The following is a 22,795-nucleotide window of genomic DNA, read 5'->3' as shown; positions in this document are numbered from 1 at the left end:
TAGCCATAGGGATGCCCTGCGGCCTCCCTGGGCTTCTGCTTCCACACCTGACCTGAAATAGGTGGGACCACGTGACATCCAGGCAGCCTCCTTCCAGCACTAAAGGGTTGGCCTTCTGTGAAAGTTGCAAAGAGTGTGAGTTTTCTAACACAGCCCCCCAGAAGGGTGGTAAAAGAGGCTCCACATTCTCCCAGTGTAGAGAGTTCACTGGGCCTGAGCTTGCTCTAATGGGAGACCAGTAAGAAAAGAGAAGTTTTAGCCAAATATCTGACAGAGCCTGACCAAGGCTTCATTTGGTTTGAGCTATCTGGGCAAATGGATGACTCACCTGGACAATATGCCCCAGGACCACAGAGGGTCACTTCTAGATGGTCTCTGGTAGAGCAGGGGTGAGGCGGCAGCAAAAAGATGGGCATACCTTTGTAGGTCACTTCCTTACTCTGAATCCTGGGAAGTCTCGTGATGGTGCCCAATTGGTATGAAATGCCCATTTCTGATGTGCTGTATAGATTGATGTAGCTGCCTCCATGTAGGCAGCTACATTTTTTATTTATTTTTTTTTAAGATTTTTTATTTATTTGAGAGTGAGAATGAGAGAGATCACAGAGGGAGAGGGGGAAGCAGGCTCCCCACTGAGCACAGAGCCCAATGTAGGGCTCGATCCCAAGACCCTGGGATCATGACTTGAGCTGAAAGCAGTCGTTTAACCGACTGAAGCACCCAGGCACCCCTCTGTGTAGTTACTTATTAAAACATCCCATCTATACTGAGTTCCTACTATGTGTCAGGCACTGTGCCAGACTTTGAGGACACAAAGATCTAGCAGATCAGATGGGGTTTCAGCTCTCAGGGAGTTCGCCATCTGGCAGGGCAAACGGATATTTACCAGATGGTCACAAGATCACAGTGGTGACCAGAGCATGGAAGTGGAAGTTCACTTGTGACATGGCAGGCTGTGGATGGAGGTTTGATGTGGTCAAAGAAGTCAGAAGGGCTTCCCTAAGGAAGTGAGTCAGGATCAGAAGGGTAAGCACACTAGGTCATGTGAGTTCTAGCAAGAACAGCATGTGCAAAGGCCCTGTGATGGGAGAGAGGAATGGAAATATGAATGATTAAAAGATTGTCTGGGTAGAGCCTTGCTCCCTAGTATGAAATGAGGTTAGACTATTAGGTAGAAGCCAGATAGACAAGGTCTGTTAGCCAAGCATCACGGGAAGCATGAAGAGTAGAGCAACATGATGGATGCATGAGAAAGGATCCAGGGCCATATGCAGGTTTATTGTTTTTTTTTGTTTTGTTTTTTGTTTTTGTTTTTGTTTTTAAGATTTTATTTCTCAGAGAATGAGTGGGGGCAGAGGGAGAGGGAGAAGCAGACTCCCTGCTTACCAGGGAGCCCTGACGTGGGGCTCCATCCCAGGACCCTGAGATCATGACCTGAGCTGAAGGCAGACGCTTAGCCAACCAAGACACCCAGGCGGCCCCCATGTGCAGATTTAAACACTGGTCCATTCATCCTGCAGACATTTCCAGAACAACAGCAGTGTCCCAGGCCCTCGGGTCACTAGGAGAAAAGGTTGAAAGCCCACCCTGAAGGCACTTTCATTCCAGTCTGGGTTCTCACGCGGGTAGAACACAGAGGCTGAGGTTATACCTTTCTAGGTCTCTGTCTTGAGCCTCCTCTGGAACCTCCAGTGTTCATGGGCCACTTCTCCTCCCATTACAGGCCTCCAGCTGAATTTCACTGCCTCCTGGGGGGACCCGCATTACCTGGGGCTCACAGGCCTGGAAGTGGTGGGCAAGGACGGCCAGGCACTGCCCATCAGCCTGCACCAGATCACTGCCTCCCCCAGAGACCTAAATGACCTCCCCGAGTACACCGATGACTCCCGGACCCTGGACAAGTAAGTGTCTGTAGGCAGCCTCCCGCAGGGACTCCCAGGGCCATCTCCTCCAACCATGAGCAACAGAACGCTTCCGGCCCCCGAGAGGCGGGGTGGCTCAGGCTCCCATGCAGAGCCGGGGCTCGGGGACCTGCTCTACATCTTTGACTCCAGATTCCAACATCACACGGTGTTCCCTATTCCACCTTCCCCAGCCACCCCTGGGCGCCTGCCGGCTTCTCATTTTATTTATGTATTTATTTAAGTAGGCTCCACCCCCAGTGTGGAGCCCAACACAGGGCTTAGACTCCTGACCCCAAGATTGACACCTGAGCTGAGATCAAGAGTCAGACCTTTAACTGACTGCACCACCCAGGCACCCCTGGTGGTCTTCCCATTTTAGAGTCAAGAGAAACCAAGGCTTGGGAAAAGGAGGTGACCCTCCCAGGGCCATGCAGGCGGAAGTGGTGGGCGGGGCTCCTCTGCTGCCAGATGCAGTTGTGCTTTGTTCTTCTTAGTGAAGGGCCAGGAACGCAGGTGAGACCTTGTCTCACCTTTGCTGAGCCAGCTCTGCATCTGAGCATGAGTGACCCCACCTCTCGGGCTGAAAGATCTCCGTTGCTCCAGGTTGCGGGGTGGGGGTTGGCTCTGGAAGTCTCCGCAGGCAGCTGTGGGTGCTTTCCTTTGCTTTTGTCTGATTTCATAAGCCCAGACTGGGGCCAGTCAATAATAGGGCAAGCCTGGCATAATAGTATCAGTCCACGTGCCCGTCACTGCAGACTGGCGCTGGGCCTCCTGCTCGGGACAGCTGCAGGGACTGGGCTCTGCCTGGAGGTATAAACGGGAGGAGCCTACAGGGGTCAGAGGGATGAGAGCTCCAATCCTGGCTCTGCCCCTTTGCCAGCTCATAAGTTTCTTAACCTCTCTAGTTGTAATAGTAATAATAACAAAATTGCAGTGACTCTTCTTGGAGCCCACTGAGTTCCACTGTCTTCCCCTGCCTCGCTTGCCTTATCAGAGGCGTAGGGCAGAAAGAGGATGATAAGTCCCCTGGCTGGAGGGCGGGGAGGGGGTCGCCCCACTGCACCTGCGCCCCCTGCCTGGCCCAGAGCACCTGCAGTTAGTGGTAGACTCCTCCCTGCTCTCCCATAAGGGGCTCCTCACCCGTGGCCTTCATGCCTGCAGTCAGTGTCTGCTCAAGAACTCCTCGGCACTCCGCATGTTGGCGGACCACACTCCTGCATACTCAGGCTTGGAGCCCGCGGACCCAGCTCCTGCTGCAAAAGTGATCACAAGGCGGGCCCCACTTGTTCATCCACACCCGCCCACTTACCGCCCCCTCCACCCAGATTATGTGATGATAGCAAATCCCAAGCCTGATAGCACTTCTGCTAAATATTTCAGTATGTAACTCTAAACAATGATTTTATTTTATTTTTTTTTTAAGATTTTATTTATTTATTCATGAGAGACACAAAGAGAGAGAGAGAGAGGCAGAGACACAGGCAGAGGGAGAAGCAGGCTCCATGCAGGGGGCCCCACGTGGGACTCGATCCTGGATCTCCAGGATCACACCCTGGGCTGAAGGCAGCACCAAACTGCTGAGCCACCCGGGCTGCCCTAAACAATGATTTTAAAAGGAACATAATCTCACTACTGAGTGAGATTTAGGAATCACCTAAAAATTACTGGTGATTCCCTAAATTAGTAGACATCCGGCATGTTCCTATTTCCCTGAATGTCTTCTCATCTTCCTTTTTTGTTTCTTGAATTAAGGTCCAGATAAGGTCCAAGCCTTGTGATTGGCTGGTTTGAGATCCAGTTAAGACCCTTATGTTACGACTCTCTGATAGGTCTCTTAACTTCTTATAATCTTTAGGTTCCCTTCCTTTTTTCATTTTTTCACAAATTATCTTTTGAAAAAAGGGGACGGTTTGCCCTGTAGGGTCTGGATTTTACTGGTTGCATCTCTGTGGTACTGTTTAACCTGTTCCTCAAGCGCCTGTATTTCTTGTAAATTATTCATTAGATCTAGACACCTCATCTGGTTGAGGTTTGACCATTGGGGCAAGATATGACTGTGGGGGTGTGGATGTCACTGTGAATTCCCTTCAGGACATATAGAGTGTCTGGTGTTAAGGCTTTTTGTGACATTGACAGTCAGTGCTCAGTGGCTAGATCCACTTGATTGCAAGGTGATGGTGCACTAGTGGGTCCTATCATTCTTTTTTTTTTTTATCAATAAAGAGAAATTTTTCTTCAATGATTTGGTTACTCTGAGGTACAATGCAAATTGGAAAGGCAGTCTAAGTGCTTGGGTTCTTTCCCTTTATTTTTCAGTTTGCAAAATAAAAAATTGTTTTTCTAACATACTTTAAAAGTTTGTGTTTGACCATCATAAATCATGGATTTAAACACTATGTTTGAAGGATTTCAATTTATTGTAGTTTTTATCTTATTGATATTATTAGATACTGGGAGCTCCTGGATCCTTTTTTAAAATAGTAGTGTGTGACAGCTTTCCTGCCTTCTGATGTGACAAGATATTCTAGGCTCCCCTTGTATGTTTCCTATCCCAGATGTGGAATCAGCCATTTTTTCCCAAGAAGCCCTGGTTCCTTCTACTGGGAAATGGTATTTAGAGACCATAATCTAGCCACTAGAGATGCTCATTGCTACTGGGCTGGTTACGATTTCTGTGGACAAAGCTGGGAAGTGTCGTGTGGATATTCTTTTTTTTTTCTTTACAAATTTATTTTTTATTGGTGTTCAGTTTGCCAACATATAGAATAACACCCAGTGCTCATCCCATCAAGTTCATGTGGATATTCTTGATGGTGTCTATAGGGACCTTCCTTCACCGTCAACTATAAACGCTTCAACAACTCTCTCTACTTTCAGAATCAGGTAACAGCTTTGGTATGGAGGTAGCCCCATCTCTAGGACACAGAAGTAATTGCTTTTAGAAAGAAATGGAAGGTTCTCCAGTCAGCCTAATTCCACAAACACCTCTGTTTTAAATTGCTGAATTTCCTCAGTTTTAAGATGCCAGCAATTGTAAGACACACCATCCATCAATTTAATAACAGACTTTTAGAGAAAAAAAAAGAAACATTACTTCCTTGGATGAACACTTAGATTGTAAGATTTATTCCAAATCCAGAACTTTAAAATGTAAAAGGAAAAAAAAAAAGTTTATCTTAAAATCTAGGAATTTCTCCCAGTGCGGCAGCCTCAAAGTCACCAGGAAATTAGGAAGAAGAGGGGGGAGGGTTGCCCAAGAAGCTGAGAGTTGGGCCCCTGTTCCTGGGGCCAGGCCATTCAGTGGCAATGCTGGACACAGGCCAGAGCCATAAGGATAACAGCCTGGGGCCCAGGCTGCGGCGTGCTGGGCAGTTTAGGGCAGTCAGCGGTATGGTGGTCTTTGGGACAAACACAGGCCAGGTTGAGGGGGATGAGGCAGGATGTGCAGAGCAGGAGATCTGGAAACTGGCCAGGATAGGAGTACAATGTGGGCAAGGTGATGAGTTCATTTAGAACAGCAGCTGAGAAGAACACAAGGAGCTAGGGGCTCCCTCCTAAGGCCGAGGGTCTTCCCTGGGCTGCCCAGGCCGCATAGTTACTGGCCAGGCCAGCCCCCCACAGACACACCTGCCCCTTCTGGTGCTTTTCTCACACCAAGAGCCCGCAAGCTCACCCCAGTACCTTAGCATCTCTCTCACCTGACACCAGAAAGAAGGAATCAAATTCTTTCAGAATGTTCTGTAGAGCCAATACAGCACTTTATAGAAAGTTTGGAAAATAGAGAAAAGCATCTGTCTCCCATCCCCTCTGACACAAATGTGTTTTTCATCCTTGCGTGGTCTCTCCTGGCTCCTGTCCTCAGCTTCCAGCATTAAGATCATTTTCCACATCATTGCATCATCCTCACAATTATCATATTAACTGGACAGATTTACTTAATTAACCCTTTGTATTCTGAGACCTCTTGGGGTTTTTTTGTTGTTTTTTCTTTTTCTGCTGACATAAATAAATAACACTATAATGAATATTTTTGTGCAGATAGCCTTTCCTGCAGGCTGAATGAATTTTCCTTAGAGGAAAACAATGTCAGAAATGGGATCCCCAGGTTAAAGGGTCCTGAAAGATGACACATTTCCCTCTTTATTTTAAACCTTGATGATCATTTCACTGCACCTTTAATAGCACAGGCTGTTATTTCTTCCAGTTTCCTTATTTTGTCTGATTTTACGGATGAGCTGTGGCCCCTCACAGTGGCTGTAATGAGTCCTGCCTCCACTTAACAAGCCCAATGCAGCCAGGCTCACACCAGGCAGGGTGCAGGGGGCCATAAAGGGGCATAGACCCCCTGCTCTGATTTCTCCCACAGGTCATGGCCAAGCCCTACCTCACTGCTCCCTCCCCACTGTTTGCAGGTTAATCGATGGAGCCAACATCACAATGGAGGATGAGCATATGTGGCTGATCCCCTTCTCGCCTGGCCTGGACCACATGGTCACGATCCGCTTCGACAGAGCTGAAAGCATCGCAGGCCTGCGCTTCTGGAACTACAATAAATCTCCTGAGGACACCTATCGCGGGGTAAGCTGGGGAATAGCAGCCGCGCTCAGTCCACTGTCAGGGAAACGGTGCCTTGATGAATAGCTGGCATGGCTGCCAGAGAGGAGCATAAATCTTCCAGAATTTTCCAAATGGAGCTGGGGGGAGGTTACAGCCAGGGAGAGAGCGCACTGCTATTTGCTTCTTCTGCAAACAGCAAATATGGGCTAAAGCTCCCAGGCTAGACTTGGGACACAGAAGCACTTTGCTTCTCTTGGGGGCCGGGGGTCCTCAGCGGTCCAGCCCGGAACCGTAGTGGTGAATTTGGGGCCCTGTTGTTCATTGAGCTCTTTGAGGGCCAGCTCCTGAGCTGAGGGCTCTGTACTCATTCATTTCATGGGACCCTCACTCCAGCCTCTGGGAAGTTAATACCCCATCTTTCAGGGTATTAAAAACTGAGGTTCAGAATATACATTCACTCATCCCAGGGACACACCGTGAGAGCCCCAGGGCACACCCGCTGGGCTTGGAGCACACACTATGTTCTTTTTCCTCAGGATGTGAGAAAGCAGGGGTCTCCGCTGTGCTTTGACAAAAGGCACCAGAAGTGTCCTTTGCATGGGTTTTTCTGTCCTCATATGACTGTGGGCTTGATAGGTGTGTCCCCTCCCCCTAGAACACACAAGTGATGGTGATAATGTCACCTAAGATACAGCAGTGCCATTGGGGCCCTGAAGTCACAAGGCCCTGGTCCGAATCCCTGCTCTGACCCTAACCAGCCATGTGACCTTTGGCAAGTGGCCTGCTTTCCCTGGGCCTCAGTCTCCTCATCTGTAAAATGGGGAGGAAGAGGATGCCACCTGCCTTGGGAAGGTAGTCATCATCCTCTGCCATGCAGAAATTGACAAAGCCAGGCCTTGCATCCTGTGAGCCCCCCCAGGTGTGGCTCCCCACCATGCACGTGCCCCAGAATTTCTTCCATGGGCCCTGTGGGGCCTGCAGCACTGTGGGAGCTGGCCACCGTGGAGTCCATGGCCCCCAGGCACTTGCCCTCTGGAGCAACAGCCCCTCTGATTGTAGGGTCTACAGATCCTCCCAGGCCATGCTGGTGTCTCCCCAAGTACACTCTAAGGTTCAGCACATTTAAAAAGTAAGATACGCTGGCGTTGAGAAAGCTTTCTTCTGGCTCAACTCATGCCCTAGGCCTTTGCATTCCCTTGAGCGAATCAGCTGAGGCCCTGTGGCCTGGATTCGCTACCTGGAAATGTTGGACCTAGGGCCCCTGCCTCCCAGGCCTGGCCACCATCAGCTTTGGTGCCGGTGACAGGTGGCCACCATGGGATGGAGTGGGTGGAGAGATGGACACAATCTGAGAGGGGGATCCCAGAGGGCAGGTGATGGAAACTCTGCCCCTCCCCAGGAAAATGCTTTGGGTGCCTGTGTGCCCCAAGGCCCTCTGGGCACCCTGCTTATGAGCGCCTGGTGTGTGGTTAGAGCCAGGCCTTGCATGCTGGAGATGGGGCCTCAGATCCTTGCAGTGAGTCCTTAAGCAAATTGCTTAGCCTTTCTGAACTAGTTTCCTTGGCTGTAAGATGGAGGTGATAATAGAAGCTCTATCCGAGGGAAGAAACAGAGGCCTGGGGAAGTCAGGAGCACTTCCTAGAGGAGGCAGTCTCTGTGGAGGAAGGCCTTCCTGGGCCTCTGCTCTCTGTTGCCAGCTTCTGGCTAGCCGAAAAGGGACCTCTTCATTCAAGGCGAGCCAGCAAAACCCCAGGAGTCACGCTGATTGTTCTGCTCCAGTTCCGTGTCCCTGGTCCAATTGCATGGCCAGCGGGTGACAGTTCTATTTGTGTGTGTCCACCCTCGGGCCAGGGTCTGAATCAGCCTTAAGCAAAGCCGAGTGGGGAGATGTAGAGACAGCTTTTGGGTCCCCATATCCAACCACACTCGAAGCCATGTACCGTACACTTTTCAGGCTTACGTGCCCTGTGACCGGCTGCCATGAGGGGGCTCCCAAAATGCCGAAGGAATGAAGGGCCTCAGGTGCACATTAGTTATCAGTGAGACCCAGGGCAGGGCTCCTTTCTGCATGGAAAAGCCCCTCTGCGTCCCCCGGAGCTGAAAATCTACCTGTTTGGTCAGCACTTGGGTCATGTTGCTCACCATGAAGATGCTGGAAGTCCTGATCCCAAAATGTGAGCCGGAGAGAGAGTACTCACCCACCGCCCCCCTGCCCAAAGGAAGCAGAGCTGAGCCACCCCAGACCCTGCCCGTTAAGGCTTTGAGATTTGCTGGTGGACCCCAGCCTCTGGCTGGTGAAATCTGTCCTAGGCCGGGGGAGCATGTTGGCCCCAATCTAACCCATTCGGCGGGCTCTTGGTAAGCGCCCACTCTGCACCAGGCCTGAGGCAGATATAGATGGCCTGGCCCCCGGGGTAGGTGAGCTGTGAGCCGGGGTATGAAGAAGGATCCGTGTCAGCCAGCATTTACTGAGTGCCAGCGCCTGCTGAGCACACACCTCGTGCCAGGCACTGTGTTACATAAGTTAGCTCATTAGTGAGCCCATTTAACGGAGGAGGGGATTGACGCATAGGGAGGTGAGGTAAGAACTTGCAGAGCTGCTAATGATGAGTATCAGGGCACCCGAACACCCTGCCCTGGACCGCCACGTTGTACCACCTCCAGCCACTGCAGCTGGTCAGCTACGGGGTGGCGGGCGAGGGGGGGGCGCAAGTCAGGTGCCACCCCTGAAACTTGGGGTCCCCCATGGCAGGGGCCTTACCTGCCTGGTCCCCTGCCATCCACCCAGTGCGCAACACAGCGCCTGGCATGGGGTGCAGATGGCACCAGACAGCGTGGACCTGGCCAGTGGTCCTGGTCGGAGAGAAAAGCCAGGCCGAGTGATCTCTCAGGCCCGGGGGCTGCGGGCGGGCCTCCGTCATGCACGGCAGCTGCCGGCCCGCACGCTGGCTGGCCTCCCTTCTTCAGGCGTGTTTCTCCTTTTGTTTGCTAGGCCAAAATCGTGCACATCTCCCTGGACGGCCTGTGTGTCTCCCCTCCAGAGGGCTTCCTCATCCGGAAGGGGCCGGGCAACTGCCACTTTGATTATGCTCAAGAAATTCTCTTTGTGGACTACCTCCAGGCTCGCCAGCTGCCCCAGCCGGCCCGGAGGTGAGGGCGAGCAGCCCCGGGAACGTCCTGTCGTCCCCTCCCCGTCCTCGGGCTGCTGGCTTCACGCATCGCTCTGAAGCCTCTACCTAAAGGTTTTGAAATGATGATCAAACGCATCGCTTTTCAACTTGGCGGTTTTCTAAAGCTCTGCCAAGCCTCCCCGGAAGCCCGGGGGATGTGCCCACCTTGTCTGGGGATGTTTGGGTTCCCCACAGTCTGGAGTGCCTGAGCTTTTTAAATGCCTCGTTGCACTTCCTGCTGGGAAGAGAGGCTGCAGCCTGCCTCCGTTCCAGAAATGCCCGCCGGCCAATTCGGGGAAGGGCCTTCTCTCTCTTGCTTCTGAGTTCCTGGTTTAAAAAGATTCAGAGAGGAAATGAGAGCCTAACATTTCATGGGTGCGCTGGTATTTCTTGGCCGCAGTCTCAGCCGCATTAAGTTCACGGCAATTTGTAAATGCCACGTTGCGTTTACTCATTTAAACCCCCCCAGTGTCCCAACGCCAGAGGCCAAGCTCACAACACAAAATGAGTTTCTCTCCACTGTGGCTGGGATCACTTCCTGGGCCGGTCATTGGGAACAGCCACTTAATTATAACATCGCCCTTGAAATGGAAGAAAACCAGCGAGGCCTGGGGGGTACTGGCCCCGGACCAGGGAGGGAGGCCCCAAGGGGAGGAGCGTGCAGGGGGAGAGAACCCTCTCTCCCAGGTGCCCGATCTGATTGTATGCATCCTTCAGGGACTCCTTCCACCCACCCTTTGAAGGAGGGGTTATTCCGCCCATTTTACAGATGTGGGCATTGAGGCCACTTGCTCAGGATCACAAAGCCGAAGCCTTCAGGGTACGCCCCACCTTCCAGCCTCCTTTCCCTGCCCACTTCCCATCCCACCCAACATTCCAGCCTGTCTGGTGCTTTTCCACCTCCCACCCCACCCAACATTCCAGCCCGTCTGGTGCTTTTCCACCTCCCACCACAGGGCCTTTGCTCTCGCTGCTCTTCTACTTGGAAGGTTCAGCTCCGATCTTTCTGTGGCTGTCCCCTCCTTAGCTCAGGCACTGGCTCCCTGACCTCCCCGTAGGGTAGCCCGACCCAGCCCAGCACTCTCTCTAGGCCATCACTGCACTGGGAGTCTCATCCAGCTGTCAGCACAGTGTGGTCTCACCCTATTCAGGAAGGGGCAGGAGGGCTGGGTGGTTAAGAGCTGACTCTAGACCCAGATGACCTCAGGTCACATCCCAGTTGTGCCACCTAACCAGCTGTGTGTCCCTCGGCCAGTGACTTCAATTCTCTGTGCTCACTTCCGCACCCACAAGCCAGAGCTATAAAAGGACCCACCTCCCAGGGTTGTTCTGAGGCAAGAAGAATCCATATGGACAAGCCCGAGGGCCCCGAGTCTCAGCGGGACGGGACACACGTCAGTGGTCGCTCTCATTGTCAAGGAACCCCACCCTGCCACCTGTGGAGTCACTGACCTGCTGCCAGGTCACTGCAATCCTCTGCTTCCCGGTGCTGTCTTGTGTCTTTTTAGGCTCGACCTGCAAAGCCTGGAGCGTGCAACCATGGACTATGAGGCGCCCCTGATGCCCTGCGGCTGTATCCTCCTCCTGCCCGTCTGTGCATCCCGGGCCCTTGGGGGGCCGCGCCCAGAACCCCAGGAGAGGCAGTGTCGGGGTTCCGGGCAGGCCACAGCTGGGGAGCTGGGGCGCCATGTGAGGAAGCCCAAGGGAGGATGGGAGGCTTCCCAGGGCCCCCAAGCTCACTGGGTGCTACAAGGGCAGGGATGGTGACAGGGTTCCAGACCCCGCACCTTGGCAGGCTGAGGTTTTGGGAAGCGGCACCCACCCAGCTGGGAGGGGCCAGAGGAGCCCGAACTCTCCCCAGGGACTGAACTAGGGCCATCCTTGAGACCAGGCAGGGAGGAGGCGAACAGAGAAGTGATGATAGCCCAAATTTGCTGGATCCTTCCTGGGCCTGGAGCCGTTACAGTAGGTTGCCTGTGTTAACTCAGTCCTCACCACAGCCTGGCGTGGCGATGCTGCGAGCATCCCCATTTCACAGCTGAGCAAACTGAGGCCCAGAGAGGCTAAGCAACTCGCCCAAGGCCACAGAGCTGGAAGGGGGCAGGGCAGGTTCATGAACATGAGCAGCCTGGCTCTCTCAGTACCTGTTCTCCTAGACGGACTGCCCGTGGCTATGATACTGCCCGAAGCCACCTTCCCTGCCCTGCCCACTCCTGGAGGGCTGGGAGCTGGTGGGGGACAGGGCTGAGGACTGCGGGACTCAGCATTGGCGGGTCACGGGGCCACAGCCCATCCCTCCTGATGCTACAGAGCTCACATATTCCCCCCACCTTAACCTCCCTGCACGCTTGACATGGGTGGGGGAGGGAACAGGTACTTCGTTCTTGTCATTTTACAACCAGGGAAACTGAGGCATGAGACGGTGTGAGCCCTGGTCACTTTGTTGAGCGCCAGCACACCGTGAGTTTGTGACACACATGGTTCTCGTCCCGCCAGCTCCCTGGAGAGCAGCAGCCTCCCCACCTCCCGTCCTGTCCTCCTGTCTCCTAGGACTCAGAGAAGGGTTTTTAATTCTTAAAACATACACATATGCAGTTTAAATTAAAGAAAATTTAATGCCACATATATTTGGATGGGCTTCAGTCTCAGTAAGAGAAAAAAAAATGACTTTTTTCTTTCATTCATCTGTAAAGGCCCCCAAAGTATATTATCTTTGTCACTGTTTTGCTTTGTTCTCAGAAAATTAAGCCTGTTTTTCCTTAATAACGTGTCCCAGTCATCTTCCAGTTGCAGCTCCTTACCAGCTGGGGTGACCCCTATTATATCGGTCTCACAGGCCTGGAGCTGTATGATGAGCGAGGAGAAAAAATCCCTCTGTCGGAAAACAGTATCCTTTTGAGGCAGAAGGGGACTCCTCCCTGACCGAGGGGAGCACAGGAGGGTCCCAGGAAGGAGAGGACATGTCCGTGTGGGAGCCTGACCCCGGGACGAGAAATGCCAGTGGGCTCTTTCCAGGGTCAGATGCTGACCCTTGGGGGGCCGCCCGTGGCCCAGGCACTTGGGAGAGGGTACCAGCCGCACCCACTCCTGGGGAACCACAGGTGCTTTGGAGTTCCAAAGGCTCTGACAAGGCCTGCAGGGCGCAGCCTGTGGCACTGTATTCAATCCAGTGTTGTCCTGAATTTATTGACCATGGACCCCTTTGTTGGTGGAACACCCCCACCAGAATATGCAAACCGCTGGACTGCTAAGTTTTTAAATATTTCAGATTAGTCGCTAATAGTTTTTAAAAATTGGGGGGTTTCACATGAAAACTTCAGTCTTCAGCTCCTCCTGAGAAATTAGCAAGACATGCCAGTGGAGGCTGGACCTGAGTGTCCACTGCCCTTTACCCCAAGCGTGTCCTTGCTGTTTTCTACCCCAAAACAAATTGCTAATATTTACTGAGGGCTCGCTCTGGGAGGCCTTGTCCCGCAGAACCTCATTTGCCCTCACAACCATCTTGTGAATTGGATGCTGTTATCCCCGTTTGACACATGAGGAATTGAGACAGAGAGGTTAAGTAACTTGCCCAAGGTCACACAGCATGTGAGTGTGGAGCTGGGCGCCTGCTGTAGAGACCATGCCCTGCCCTCTGAGCTGTGTGTGTTGGGGGCGGGGGGGGGATCTCTCTCTTTGAGGTCACCTGCCCGACCCCTCCAGGTGCTTGCCTGTGATCCCCCACCCACCCCAGGGTCCTGCCAGAGCAGGTCCAGCCCCAAAGCCTGCCTTACACCTATTTGGGGTCCCTGGGTTCCAGTGGGACCCTGTCCTGCCTTCCTTCGCCTGGTGAACCCTCCTCCTCGCCTGGGATAAATGATTCCTGGTGGGTTTGACTGTTATTAGTGATTCCTTGGAGGTAGAAGGCTCGGTTGATTCGACCGAGCCTGCTCACAGCCAGTGTCCTCTGAGATCCCCACAGCGATTCTGGGATGGGGGGGCTTTTATGCCCATCTTCCAGAGGAGGGAACAGGCCCCGAGATGTGACTCGCCCGAGACCTCCCAGGTCAGAAGGCAGAGCCAGAGCTGGAACTGGTTCGTCCGACCCGCCGTGATGCCAGCACTCGAGTGGCCGTAGCCGGGCCAGGCTCCCCCAGTGCTTCCCGTGGCATCGCAGGGCGGTCCCCGCATGCCAAGGCCACACCCAGCTGTCCCCCAGCAAACCTTCACAGGGTGCCCTCCCCTCCCCAGAGTGCCAGCCACAAATTCTGTGTCTGCCTCCCACAGTCCCGTGAGACCACGCTCTGTCCAGCCGTCGGTCCGCACGGCCGCCTCCCTCGTCTGTGAAGCCCCCCCACACCCACACCCACACCCCCGTCGGCCTCCGTGCTCATTTTCCCCACAATGTCTCGTTTGGCTGTCACTTGTCAGGCTGCCCCAAGCGGCAGAGGGCCGTTCTGCTGCCAGCCCCGGTGTCCCCCAAGCCACGCCGTCAGCATGACGAGGCTGGTGGCTGCAGAGTGGCCCACAGCGCCCAGCACACTGCTTTGGGTTATGGCAGCTTAGAGGCTCCCCAGATATCGCCGCCTTCCCCGACAGCGTGAACTCGCTGGAGGGCGTGTGCGGGGACGTCCGGACCCCCGACAAGCTCATCGACCAAGTGAATGACACCAGTGACGGCAGACACATGTGGCTGGCTCCCATCCTGCCGGGCCTGGTGGGTTCCCGGAGGCTCCCCGCCCCGGGGGGAGGAGGGGGCAGGGAGGGGGGGCTTTGGGTCCTTGGTCGCGGCGACTCGTCTTTCTTCCAGGCCAAGTTCATCTCCAACAAATCAAAATGGCCATGAGCTGTCAGGAAGGCACAGGTCTCCGCTGACACATCTGACGGGCACTCTTCGGGCCGGCAGTTCTTTCTCTTTGCGCTTGGGGTGGTTACCGCAAGGGGTCACGGGAGAGAGGAGGGCCCACGTAGGGCTCTGGGGCCGCCCTGCGGCAGGCGTCCATCGGTCCCTGCGGGCAGTGCTGTCCCCTGGCCACGTCCCCTGTGTCTGCTCCTCCTTGAGGCCACGGGGCACTGGACCCCAGCCCTGCCCCCTCTCTGGCCCCAAATCCGCGGGTCAGCTCTTACAGTTTCGCAGATCTCAGCCCCTCCTGCTGGTTCCACTTGTCACTTGGGGACCTGGGGCTGGGCCTTCGAGCCCCCCTCCCCCAGGCCTGGCTGATGTTGGGGGAGAGAGAGAGGAGACAGGCCGGGTGGGGACAGGTGGGTCCAGCCCCGCGCCAGCCAGATGCCTGGTGGAGAAGTGCAGCAGGCCCTAGCGCGTGCGTGTGACCGCTGAAGGGTCCCCTTCCCCTCCCTGTGACTGAGCAGGAGGACGAGGAGGTGTATTTTCCTCTCAAAACACAGAACAGGGGCAGCACCAGCAGCTCCGTGTGGGAGGTTCTCCACAGTGTCCCCCGCCCTCCCCAAACCCTGAGCAGAGGCTGGGCCCACCCCTGCCAAGGAGAACCCCGGGGGTCTCTGGGCCTGAGACGTGGGCCCCCCTGCCCACTTCTGGTGTGAGGCAGTGTGTCCAGCTGTCACAATCCCTGCTGGACTCAAACATTTGTATCTGCTTGAGCCCCATGGGCAGCTGGGTTTGAGGACCTCTTACTATTTCCACGGCACAGTCAGAAGGCCGACCCTCCCCCGGCAGTCCCCCCACCCCTGCAACCCACGACAACGACAACCTCCGAGGCCTCCTGCCACCTGGGGCCTGGGGCCAAGCTGAGCCAGCAGCCTGCGGCCGGCACTGGATGCTCATTGCTGTATTCTCTCTCACAGGGGGTCCCCTAATACAGGAGAGTCTCTGTGGGGACCGTGGGAGGGTGGCGGGGGGTGGGGGAGGCCGCCAGGTCTGACCTTCCTAGCTGCTCCTGCCACTCATCTGGACAGCCCCCCCCCCCCCCCCCCCCCCCCCCCCCGCAGAGGTTCAAAGACACGGGCTATCTGCTGTGCTTCTCATTTATGACTGGAGAAAGGACAGATCGGGGTCAAGGCGGTGCTGACCGCCCGGGGACAGTGCTCCTTGACTCTGTACCCTTGGCCTGCCCCTTTGGCCCGGGGAGCCCCGCGCTGGGTGTCGGCCGACCTGGGGGAGACAGAAGGGCCCACCCACTTCTCTGCGGGTATTTAAATGAGGGCCACGCCAGGCCCAAGAAAACAGGCCCTCCGGGAGCCAGGCGGCGAGCAGTTTGTTGCAAACGCAGCCACACGTGACCAGACTCAAGATGGGCTTCCAGGAGACGGGAGGCGGCGGGAACCCCAGCGCCGCAGCCCCCGGCAGGCAGCCGGGCGCCGCCTCCAGCACCCACCGGGGCCAGCCCCTCCCTGCCCGCGCCCGGCACCCCCTGCCCCGCCCAGCACCTGTTCCCAAACATGCCTGTTTTAATGAGTTCTTGTCTCTGACAGGTGAACCGAGTTTATGTGATTTTCGATCTGCCCACCACCGTGTCAATGATCAAACTGTGGAATTACGCAAAAACGCCCCATCGAGGGGTGAAAGAGTTTGGCGTGAGTACTTATCAGCTGGGTTTTTCGAGATAATTATGCTCGTTGGTAATTAGGCTGCCGGCAATTATCATTTGTCGCAGTTTGATTTACTTCTCTCTGTTGCCACCTTAGACACAAATGCCTGGTTCTCAGAGGCAGGGAAATTCGCCATCCCATCGTGAATTCAAAACCTACTCTGAGTGATTTGAATCATCACCCTGAAAACCAGAAAGTGGCTTTTCTTTTGCAATCATATTGGTCTAGGGAACCTGTCACTCGGGGAGGTGACCCTGGGGCAGGGCGAGCGGGGCCCCGGGAGGCCAATCGCAGGTACCTTCCCCAGTCGTGAAGGCCCGAAATCCCAACGCCGGCCAGGCTAGCCCACGACGCTCCCAGCAGTAACATGCTTTGCCCAGGGCCTTGGGGCAAAGGGGACCACAGGGGACCCTGGGCCGGCCCCACTGGGTGCAGCCCCTCCTCTGTGTCTGTCCAGCTCCTGGTGGATGACTTGCTTGTGTACAACGGAATCCTGGCCATGGTGGGCCACCTGGTGGGGGGCATCCTGCCCACATGTGAGCCCACGGTGCCCTACCACACCATCCTCTTTACCGAGGACACGGACATCTGCCGCCAGGAGCGACACACGGCCATCAGGTGCGCCCACGCCCAGCCCTCAGCCTCCCCGGCTGGCCCTAAGAAGGAGATGGCCTGGGCCGAACCCTCTGTCTTCTCCCTCCCCCCAGCAATCAGGTGGAGGATCAGGACGTCCAGATGATGAATGAAAACCAAATCATTACCAACTCGAAAAGGAAGCAGGGTGCAGTTGACCCAGGTGGGTTGGGATGCTCTGCGCAGAGGCCGCCCTCGGGACTCGAGGCTGCGCGGACCAGCAGCTGGCCGCGTCCCACAGCCTCTCGCCCCTGCCTGCCCCTTGCACCCCTCTTCTCTCCCCAGGAGGCTTCCGGGGCGAGGAGGGACTGTGGGGTCAGAACCCCAGGAGTAGCGAGGCCTGCTTCCTGCGGGCACCTGCACCCGGGCGGCCTGGCTTCCTGGGAGCAGGCCTTTGCGGTGCAGCCGTGCCCTCCGGACTCTGTGGGAAGCCAGGGGAGGGTGCCCCGGGTGAGGGCGTCCCAGAGGAGGTGGTGCTTGAGCTGCCGCCTGAGACATTCAGGGAGTTGGCCGGGCAGAGGCCTGGGGGCCGGCCTGGGGGGGCCTGCTGCGGGGGCTTCGGTCCGAGGTCCGAGCTCCGAGCTCGGAGGCTGCGGGGACTGCTGCGGGGCCTGGCGTGGGGCCGCCCTCGAGGACCGAGGTTGGGTGACGCCCTCCCCTCCGCATGCTCCCTTTGACAGCCTTACGCCCCAAAACGTGCATAAGCGAGAAGGAGACAGTACGACGATGGCGGTGCTGACCCGAGGAGGGAGAGCCGGCGCCCGCCCCGCCCTCAGCCTGGAGCAGCCTGGGCTCCAGGGGCTGGAAGAGGGGAGCCAGAGGGCACCCGTGTGGCATGGCCTTCCTCTGCGCTCCCTCCGCGTGCCCCCCGCCCGCCCCGGGGCGCAGCAGCCCGGCCCGCCCCCGCTGGGCCGCCTCGGGTGGGTGCCGTGGCCGGAGGCCTCCCGTCCCGCGCAGAGCCTGGGTGCCCGCCCCGTCGGCCTCAGACCCCACAGGAGGGGGCGCCCGGGGGTGCGGGGAGGCTGCAGCGGAGGTGCCAACAGCTCCCCTCCCCGCCACCCCTGCCTCAAGGGCGGGCTGCTGCGGCCGGCTGGGGATGGGGGGTCATTCAGTCCCTGCCCCCCCCAATGTCTAGCCCGGACTGCTCCACCCCCTTGGCTCATCCCAGGCGAGGACGGACCCCTCGGGGAGGTGTGTCTCACGTAGGAAAGGAAGGGAGCGGGGCCCACCGGCCAGGCCGCCCGGCGCACGGGGGGGGGGGTGGGGGGCAGCCTCCCCTCGGGCCCCCCTCCACGGCCCCCCTCCGCGTCCGCCCGGAACTTTGTCTGGAGGCGGGGCCCCTCCCGGTCCCTCCTCCCCGCCCGCCCCCCTTCCAGCAGCTTCCCCTCGAGTTGGAAACGTGCCTTGCACCCCCAGCCGAGTGAAGCTCCGAACGTATCTATTTCCATCGATGTAACAAGCTCGGATCAGGGACCTAATTGGTTTCCCAGCGGTGGGTAATTTCTCGTTGCAAATATTAATCCGCTGTTTCCCTGGCGCGCGGCCCGGCCGCCGCAGCCCTGGGCCCCGAGTACGTTCCTATGCAACCGCGCGCCCGAGCCGGCAAATACTTTATGGGCTTTGCAGCTTCGGCGGAGCAGCTATGCAAATGCGCTTTTCATTTGGAGCGCGGGGCCGATGGGGAGATAAGGAATTGTTTCTCCCGGAGAAGATCCATCATTCCTGTAGCTTCCAGGGCCGGGGCTTCTGTGCGCGCCTCCCAGATGTGCCGAGCGCCTGCGAGGAGGCCGCTGGGCCCCGGGGGGGGGGGGGGGGGGGAGGGGCTGCGGCTGCCCCCCCAGCCCCCCAGCCCCACAGCCCCCCACCCCCGGGGCCGAGGAGCCAGCTCCTAGGGGCCAAACCAGCGCCGCCGCTTCTCTCCCGGCCACCCAGCTCCGTCGCCGCCCAGACCCAGCCCGGCCCAGGTCCCACCCGGGGAGCTGGCCCCGAGGCCACGCACAACCTCCGCGGCTGTTTATCATAATTGTATGCGCCGGGCAGTTTAGGAGGGGGAGAAGAGGTGCAGGCGTTAACTGTAAAATAAATTTCTATTTTTTTTTTCTCGCAAAATCAATAAAAGATGTTATTAAGAATGCGGTCTGTCGTGCAGGATTTGGGGTCAGGCCGAGGGAGCCCAGGCTGCCTCCAAGAACAGACTCCGGTGGCTGGGGCAGGTGCCCTCTCTGACCTTCCCACACCACCTGCAGCTGGGGGCGTGAGCGGGAGCGAAGCCCATACCTACCTAGGGGTGAGTTTGTGCGTGGCTCTCCCTCATGGAATCCCCATGACGGCCCTACCCAGTAGCACTATCATGCTCCTTCTCCTGCAGGTGAGACAATGGAGGCACAGACAGGTGGAGGGACTTGGCCAAGACACACAGCAGTGGAAGCCATTAGTGCACAAAGCCCAGGGTAACCCCAGGAGAGCCGAGGTGGGGTGAAGTCCTGGGCCTCTGGTCCTGGGGTTTCCCTGAGGCCCACGTCCACCCTAGAAGCCAAGGCCCCAGATGCTGGATTTCTGGGCGGTCTCGGGTTTCCCACTCCCCAACTTCCATCAGAGCTGAAGCGTTGGCGTCTGGATAAAGCAACCCTTGAGTGGGAAAGGGCTCACTTGGCGGGGCGTGGTTCTGGGCTACATCTCGGGTGCTACAAAGGAGGGCCCCAGAGAAACCCCACCCCCCTCCACTGTGCCAGGTGCAAGGTGGAGTCCTCTGGTCTGGCCCTGGCTTCCCTCTGAGATCCTGCCCATCTCAGGTGGCCTCCCCACCTCCCTCCGTGGTCGCACCTCTGGGCCAGCCCCGGGAACCCTGGAGGGGCAGGCAAGGCCATTCAGTGTTCTGTGAGGTGGGAGGCTGGGCCGGGGGCACCACAGTGTTCTGTGGGGTGGGCTCCTGGGCCAGTGATCTGCCTCACATCAGGCAGCCAGAGTCCCAGCCTGATGTCAGGGAGCAGAGCCCACCCAGGAGGACCTGGTCAACAGGGCAGTGCACATGCCTTCTCTGGGACAGAGATCCTAGGCCTCCAAGGATTTTAAGAGAAGCCAGGAAAAAAAAAAAAAAGAGAGAAGCCAGACATCCAGGTGTTCTAATTTTTTTTTAAAGATTTTTATTTATTATTCAAGAAACACAAGCAGAGGGAGAAGCAGGCTCCCTGCAGGGAGCCTGATGTGGGACTCGATCCCAGGACCCCGGGATCATGACCTGAGCCACCCAGGTGCCCTGTGTTCTATTTTTAATGTGAAATCTCACTTGTAAGTGTTGGCTCAGCTTAACCAAAGCAAACACCAAGTGAGCCACACCAGTTACCAGTCCTGCATAGCACCTCCGCCACCCTGAGTCCCACTGCGTCTCAGCATGAACCCCAGCGTCCCCTCCCTTCCCAGTCCCCATTGAAGACTACAATCCTCAGCCTGTGGCGCCCCGAAGGCCCCAGAGCATGTCCCTCCCTGGGAAGTCAGAGGAGGGAGGGGATCATTCCTGGACCCTGAGACCTCCTTGGGGTCGGCCCGGTGACCTGTGCACGCTGGGGGTGGCAGTTCCCACACTCAGCCCTGGTGGAAGAACGGAAGCCTTGCCCTGGGCGTTCTGCCTCCCACCCCCGTGTCTCAGGCCCTGCCTGCATCCCTCGCCACAGCCCTGCAGGCCTCAGAGGTGACAGTGCCCTGGGGCCCTGGCCTGGCCATCGGGCCCCAGCGGCCTGTGCGTCCAGAGGGCTCACCCGGGGGCGGTGAGACTCAAGCCTCTGGTGTCCAGTCGGCGACAGGCCCGGGGCAAGATGGTGAGGCAGATGGGGCCTCCATCTGATGGGTCTGTGACCCGAGTCCTGCGGGCTGTCTGCCTGGCCCTCTATGACATGTGGGGCATTCATGACCCGCTTCCAGGCGCCCAGCCCCCGCCGGATGGGCCTTTGGCAGCCGCGTTCTGCGAGAGTAGCCAAAAGATACTAAGGCCGGCACGTACGAAGGCCTCACCCCCGGCAGGACGCGCTAGGTTCCGTCCCTGAAGGGATACACCAGCATGACACTGAGATGTCACACTGTGCCCTGTCCCCAGATGGTCGTTGTGGGGACCCATGACCAGGGGCCAGGGGTCAAGTCCAGGCGAGGGATTTCACCTGCCACCCCTGCCCCAAGCCTGGCCTCACTCCGCGTCCTTACCTGGACGGTAGGGTGCCGGGAGCACCTGCTTCGGGGAGCTGCTCGGGCGTCCTTTGAGCACCTCCCGGGAGGGAAGACATACCCGCCACATCCCACGACACCCCTCCCTTGCCAGGGGTGCACACTGAGGCTCTCCTTGGGGCTGAGCTGGGACTCCAAGGCCCTCCAGCCCCGGACCTGGGCTCCTTGCCAGGGCAAGCGGGCACCGCCTCCCACCTGCCGCTCCTGACCTTCCGGACGCCCACACTCACCCTGGACGTTCCTGGGGGGGATTGGGAAGGTCCAAGGATGGAGGGGGGGTGCTTGGTGCAGGGGCTCGCCACTCGCCAGCCCGGCCTCAGGCGGTGGAACTCCTCCCTGCTCCCCTGGAGTCCCAGTCCCCCCCACCCCCACCCCCACCCCTGCGGGCTGTGCTGTGCAGCGGACAGGGCGGGGTCCCGCACCGGGATTTCCTGTCTGTCCGAGCAGTAAATCCGCGCACGGAGCAGATTGCTTTTTCCTCTTGACTGATGGTCCCTGGCTGGGCTGAATTTGTTCCTCAGTCCCGGGGGGGGGCGGGGGGGGGCTGCCCGCCAGTGCGGTGGTGCGATTCACCCACTGCCCACGGCCCCGGGCTGAGGGCTGAGCGGCGCTAATCTCCAGCCCCCACGCCGTGTGCCCCGGGCTGCACCTCCTGTGGTCTGGGGTCAGGAGCTTTGCTAACTCAGCCGCTCAGACACCACTTTTCCGGATTCCCGCCATGGCCCCGAGGGGCCCCCGGTGTCCTGTGGGCACAGCATCGAAGCCCAAAAGGAGCCTAGAGAGAAGCCAGCCCAGCTGAGCCCGGGCGTCCCTCATGCCCTCACCGGTCCCCGAGCACCACTGGGGAGACTTCTCTCATCCTGGTGCCCCCGCAGCCTAAGACCCACCATCTCTCCCCAGGACCCGTGCAGTCCTGTCTCTGGTCACCCTGCCTCTGCCTCGCACCCCGTCTCCCAGGCCTCCCCCCACACAACCAGGAGGAACTTGCCCAAATGCAGAGCTGACCGTGGCCTCCTCTAAAAACCCTCCCGCCAATGGCTCCCTGTGAGTGACCTTTCAGGTGACGGCCACACTCCTGGCCATAACCCACAGGCCTCACCGGCTCTGACCCCTGAAGACCAACTGCTCAGCAGCAGACTCCATGCCCTCCCCTGGAGCCCAAGCACTGTGTCCTGTCAGAGAGCCACACACAACAGTCCTCTCGACCCCAGGGCCTTTGCATATGCTGCGGCTGCTACTCATCCTCCCTTGCTGCTCCCTTCAGTCTCTGTAGCATGGCCCTTACTGAGAGGCCTGCCCTCACCGTTTCAGAATAAATCAGGCACAGCACATCTCACACTTGGAAGTGATATTTTTGTTGTTCAAATGATTTGAGTAGTCTCTGTCTCCTCACTGGAAGACAGACTCCATGAGGGTGAAGATCATGTCCTTCTGACTCTCCGTGGCCATAAGTGCAGGTCCCTGGTGGTCTCGGGATTTGAACTAACTCCACGGCCTCTGACGCCTCACTTCCTCCCCAGGGGATGAGCCCCGCCCTCCCCCCCCCCCCCCCCCGACTCGGGGTGACAAGTCAGGCCTGGCTGCTGCGAATGGATGCCCATGAATCAAGCTGACATTTCCATTACCTGAGGGGGACAGGCATGTGGCCGGGAGAGGTTGGTGTTGGTGAGGGGGGCCGGGATGACTGCTCATCACAGCCCCCAGCCAGAGAGGGAGGTCAGCCCCGAGACTTCCTGAGGCCTGGGCCTGCCCGTTAGCCCTCAGCTGGGC

At 57.4% G+C, this 22,795-nt stretch overlaps 1 protein-coding gene across 2 annotated transcripts in view; it reads left to right on the top strand.

The window, feature by feature from the left end:
* Positions 1-18,614, top strand: part of KATNIP (katanin interacting protein) — a 195,221-nt gene extending 176,607 nt beyond the window's left edge. Inside the window, exons 22-31 of one of the 2 annotated variants that reach the window (XM_038539987.1) lie at positions 1,724-1,901; positions 6,317-6,482; positions 9,454-9,611; positions 11,140-11,204; positions 12,408-12,518; positions 14,188-14,327; positions 16,061-16,162; positions 16,635-16,795; positions 16,885-16,973; positions 17,491-18,614. In XM_038539987.1, coding sequence (XP_038395915.1) covers positions 1,724-1,901; positions 6,317-6,482; positions 9,454-9,611; positions 11,140-11,204; positions 12,408-12,518; positions 14,188-14,327; positions 16,061-16,162; positions 16,635-16,795; positions 16,885-16,973; positions 17,491-17,549 — 1,229 coding nt within the window. In that variant the 3' untranslated portion in view covers positions 17,550-18,614. The remainder of the gene's footprint in view (positions 1-1,723; positions 1,902-6,316; positions 6,483-9,453; positions 9,612-11,139; positions 11,205-12,407; positions 12,519-14,187; positions 14,328-16,060; positions 16,163-16,634; positions 16,796-16,884; positions 16,974-17,490) is intronic. The other variant, XM_038539988.1, reaches the window with a different exon arrangement.
* The last annotated feature ends 4,181 nt before the right edge of the window (positions 18,615-22,795 follow it).

The sequence above is a fragment of the Canis lupus genome, chromosome 6 (genome assembly GCF_011100685.1).
Source record: "Canis lupus familiaris isolate Mischka breed German Shepherd chromosome 6, alternate assembly UU_Cfam_GSD_1.0, whole genome shotgun sequence".
In the NCBI taxonomy this organism is placed as follows: domain Eukaryota; kingdom Metazoa; phylum Chordata; class Mammalia; order Carnivora; family Canidae; genus Canis; species Canis lupus.
This window is presented reverse-complemented; position numbering and strand designations above follow the sequence as displayed.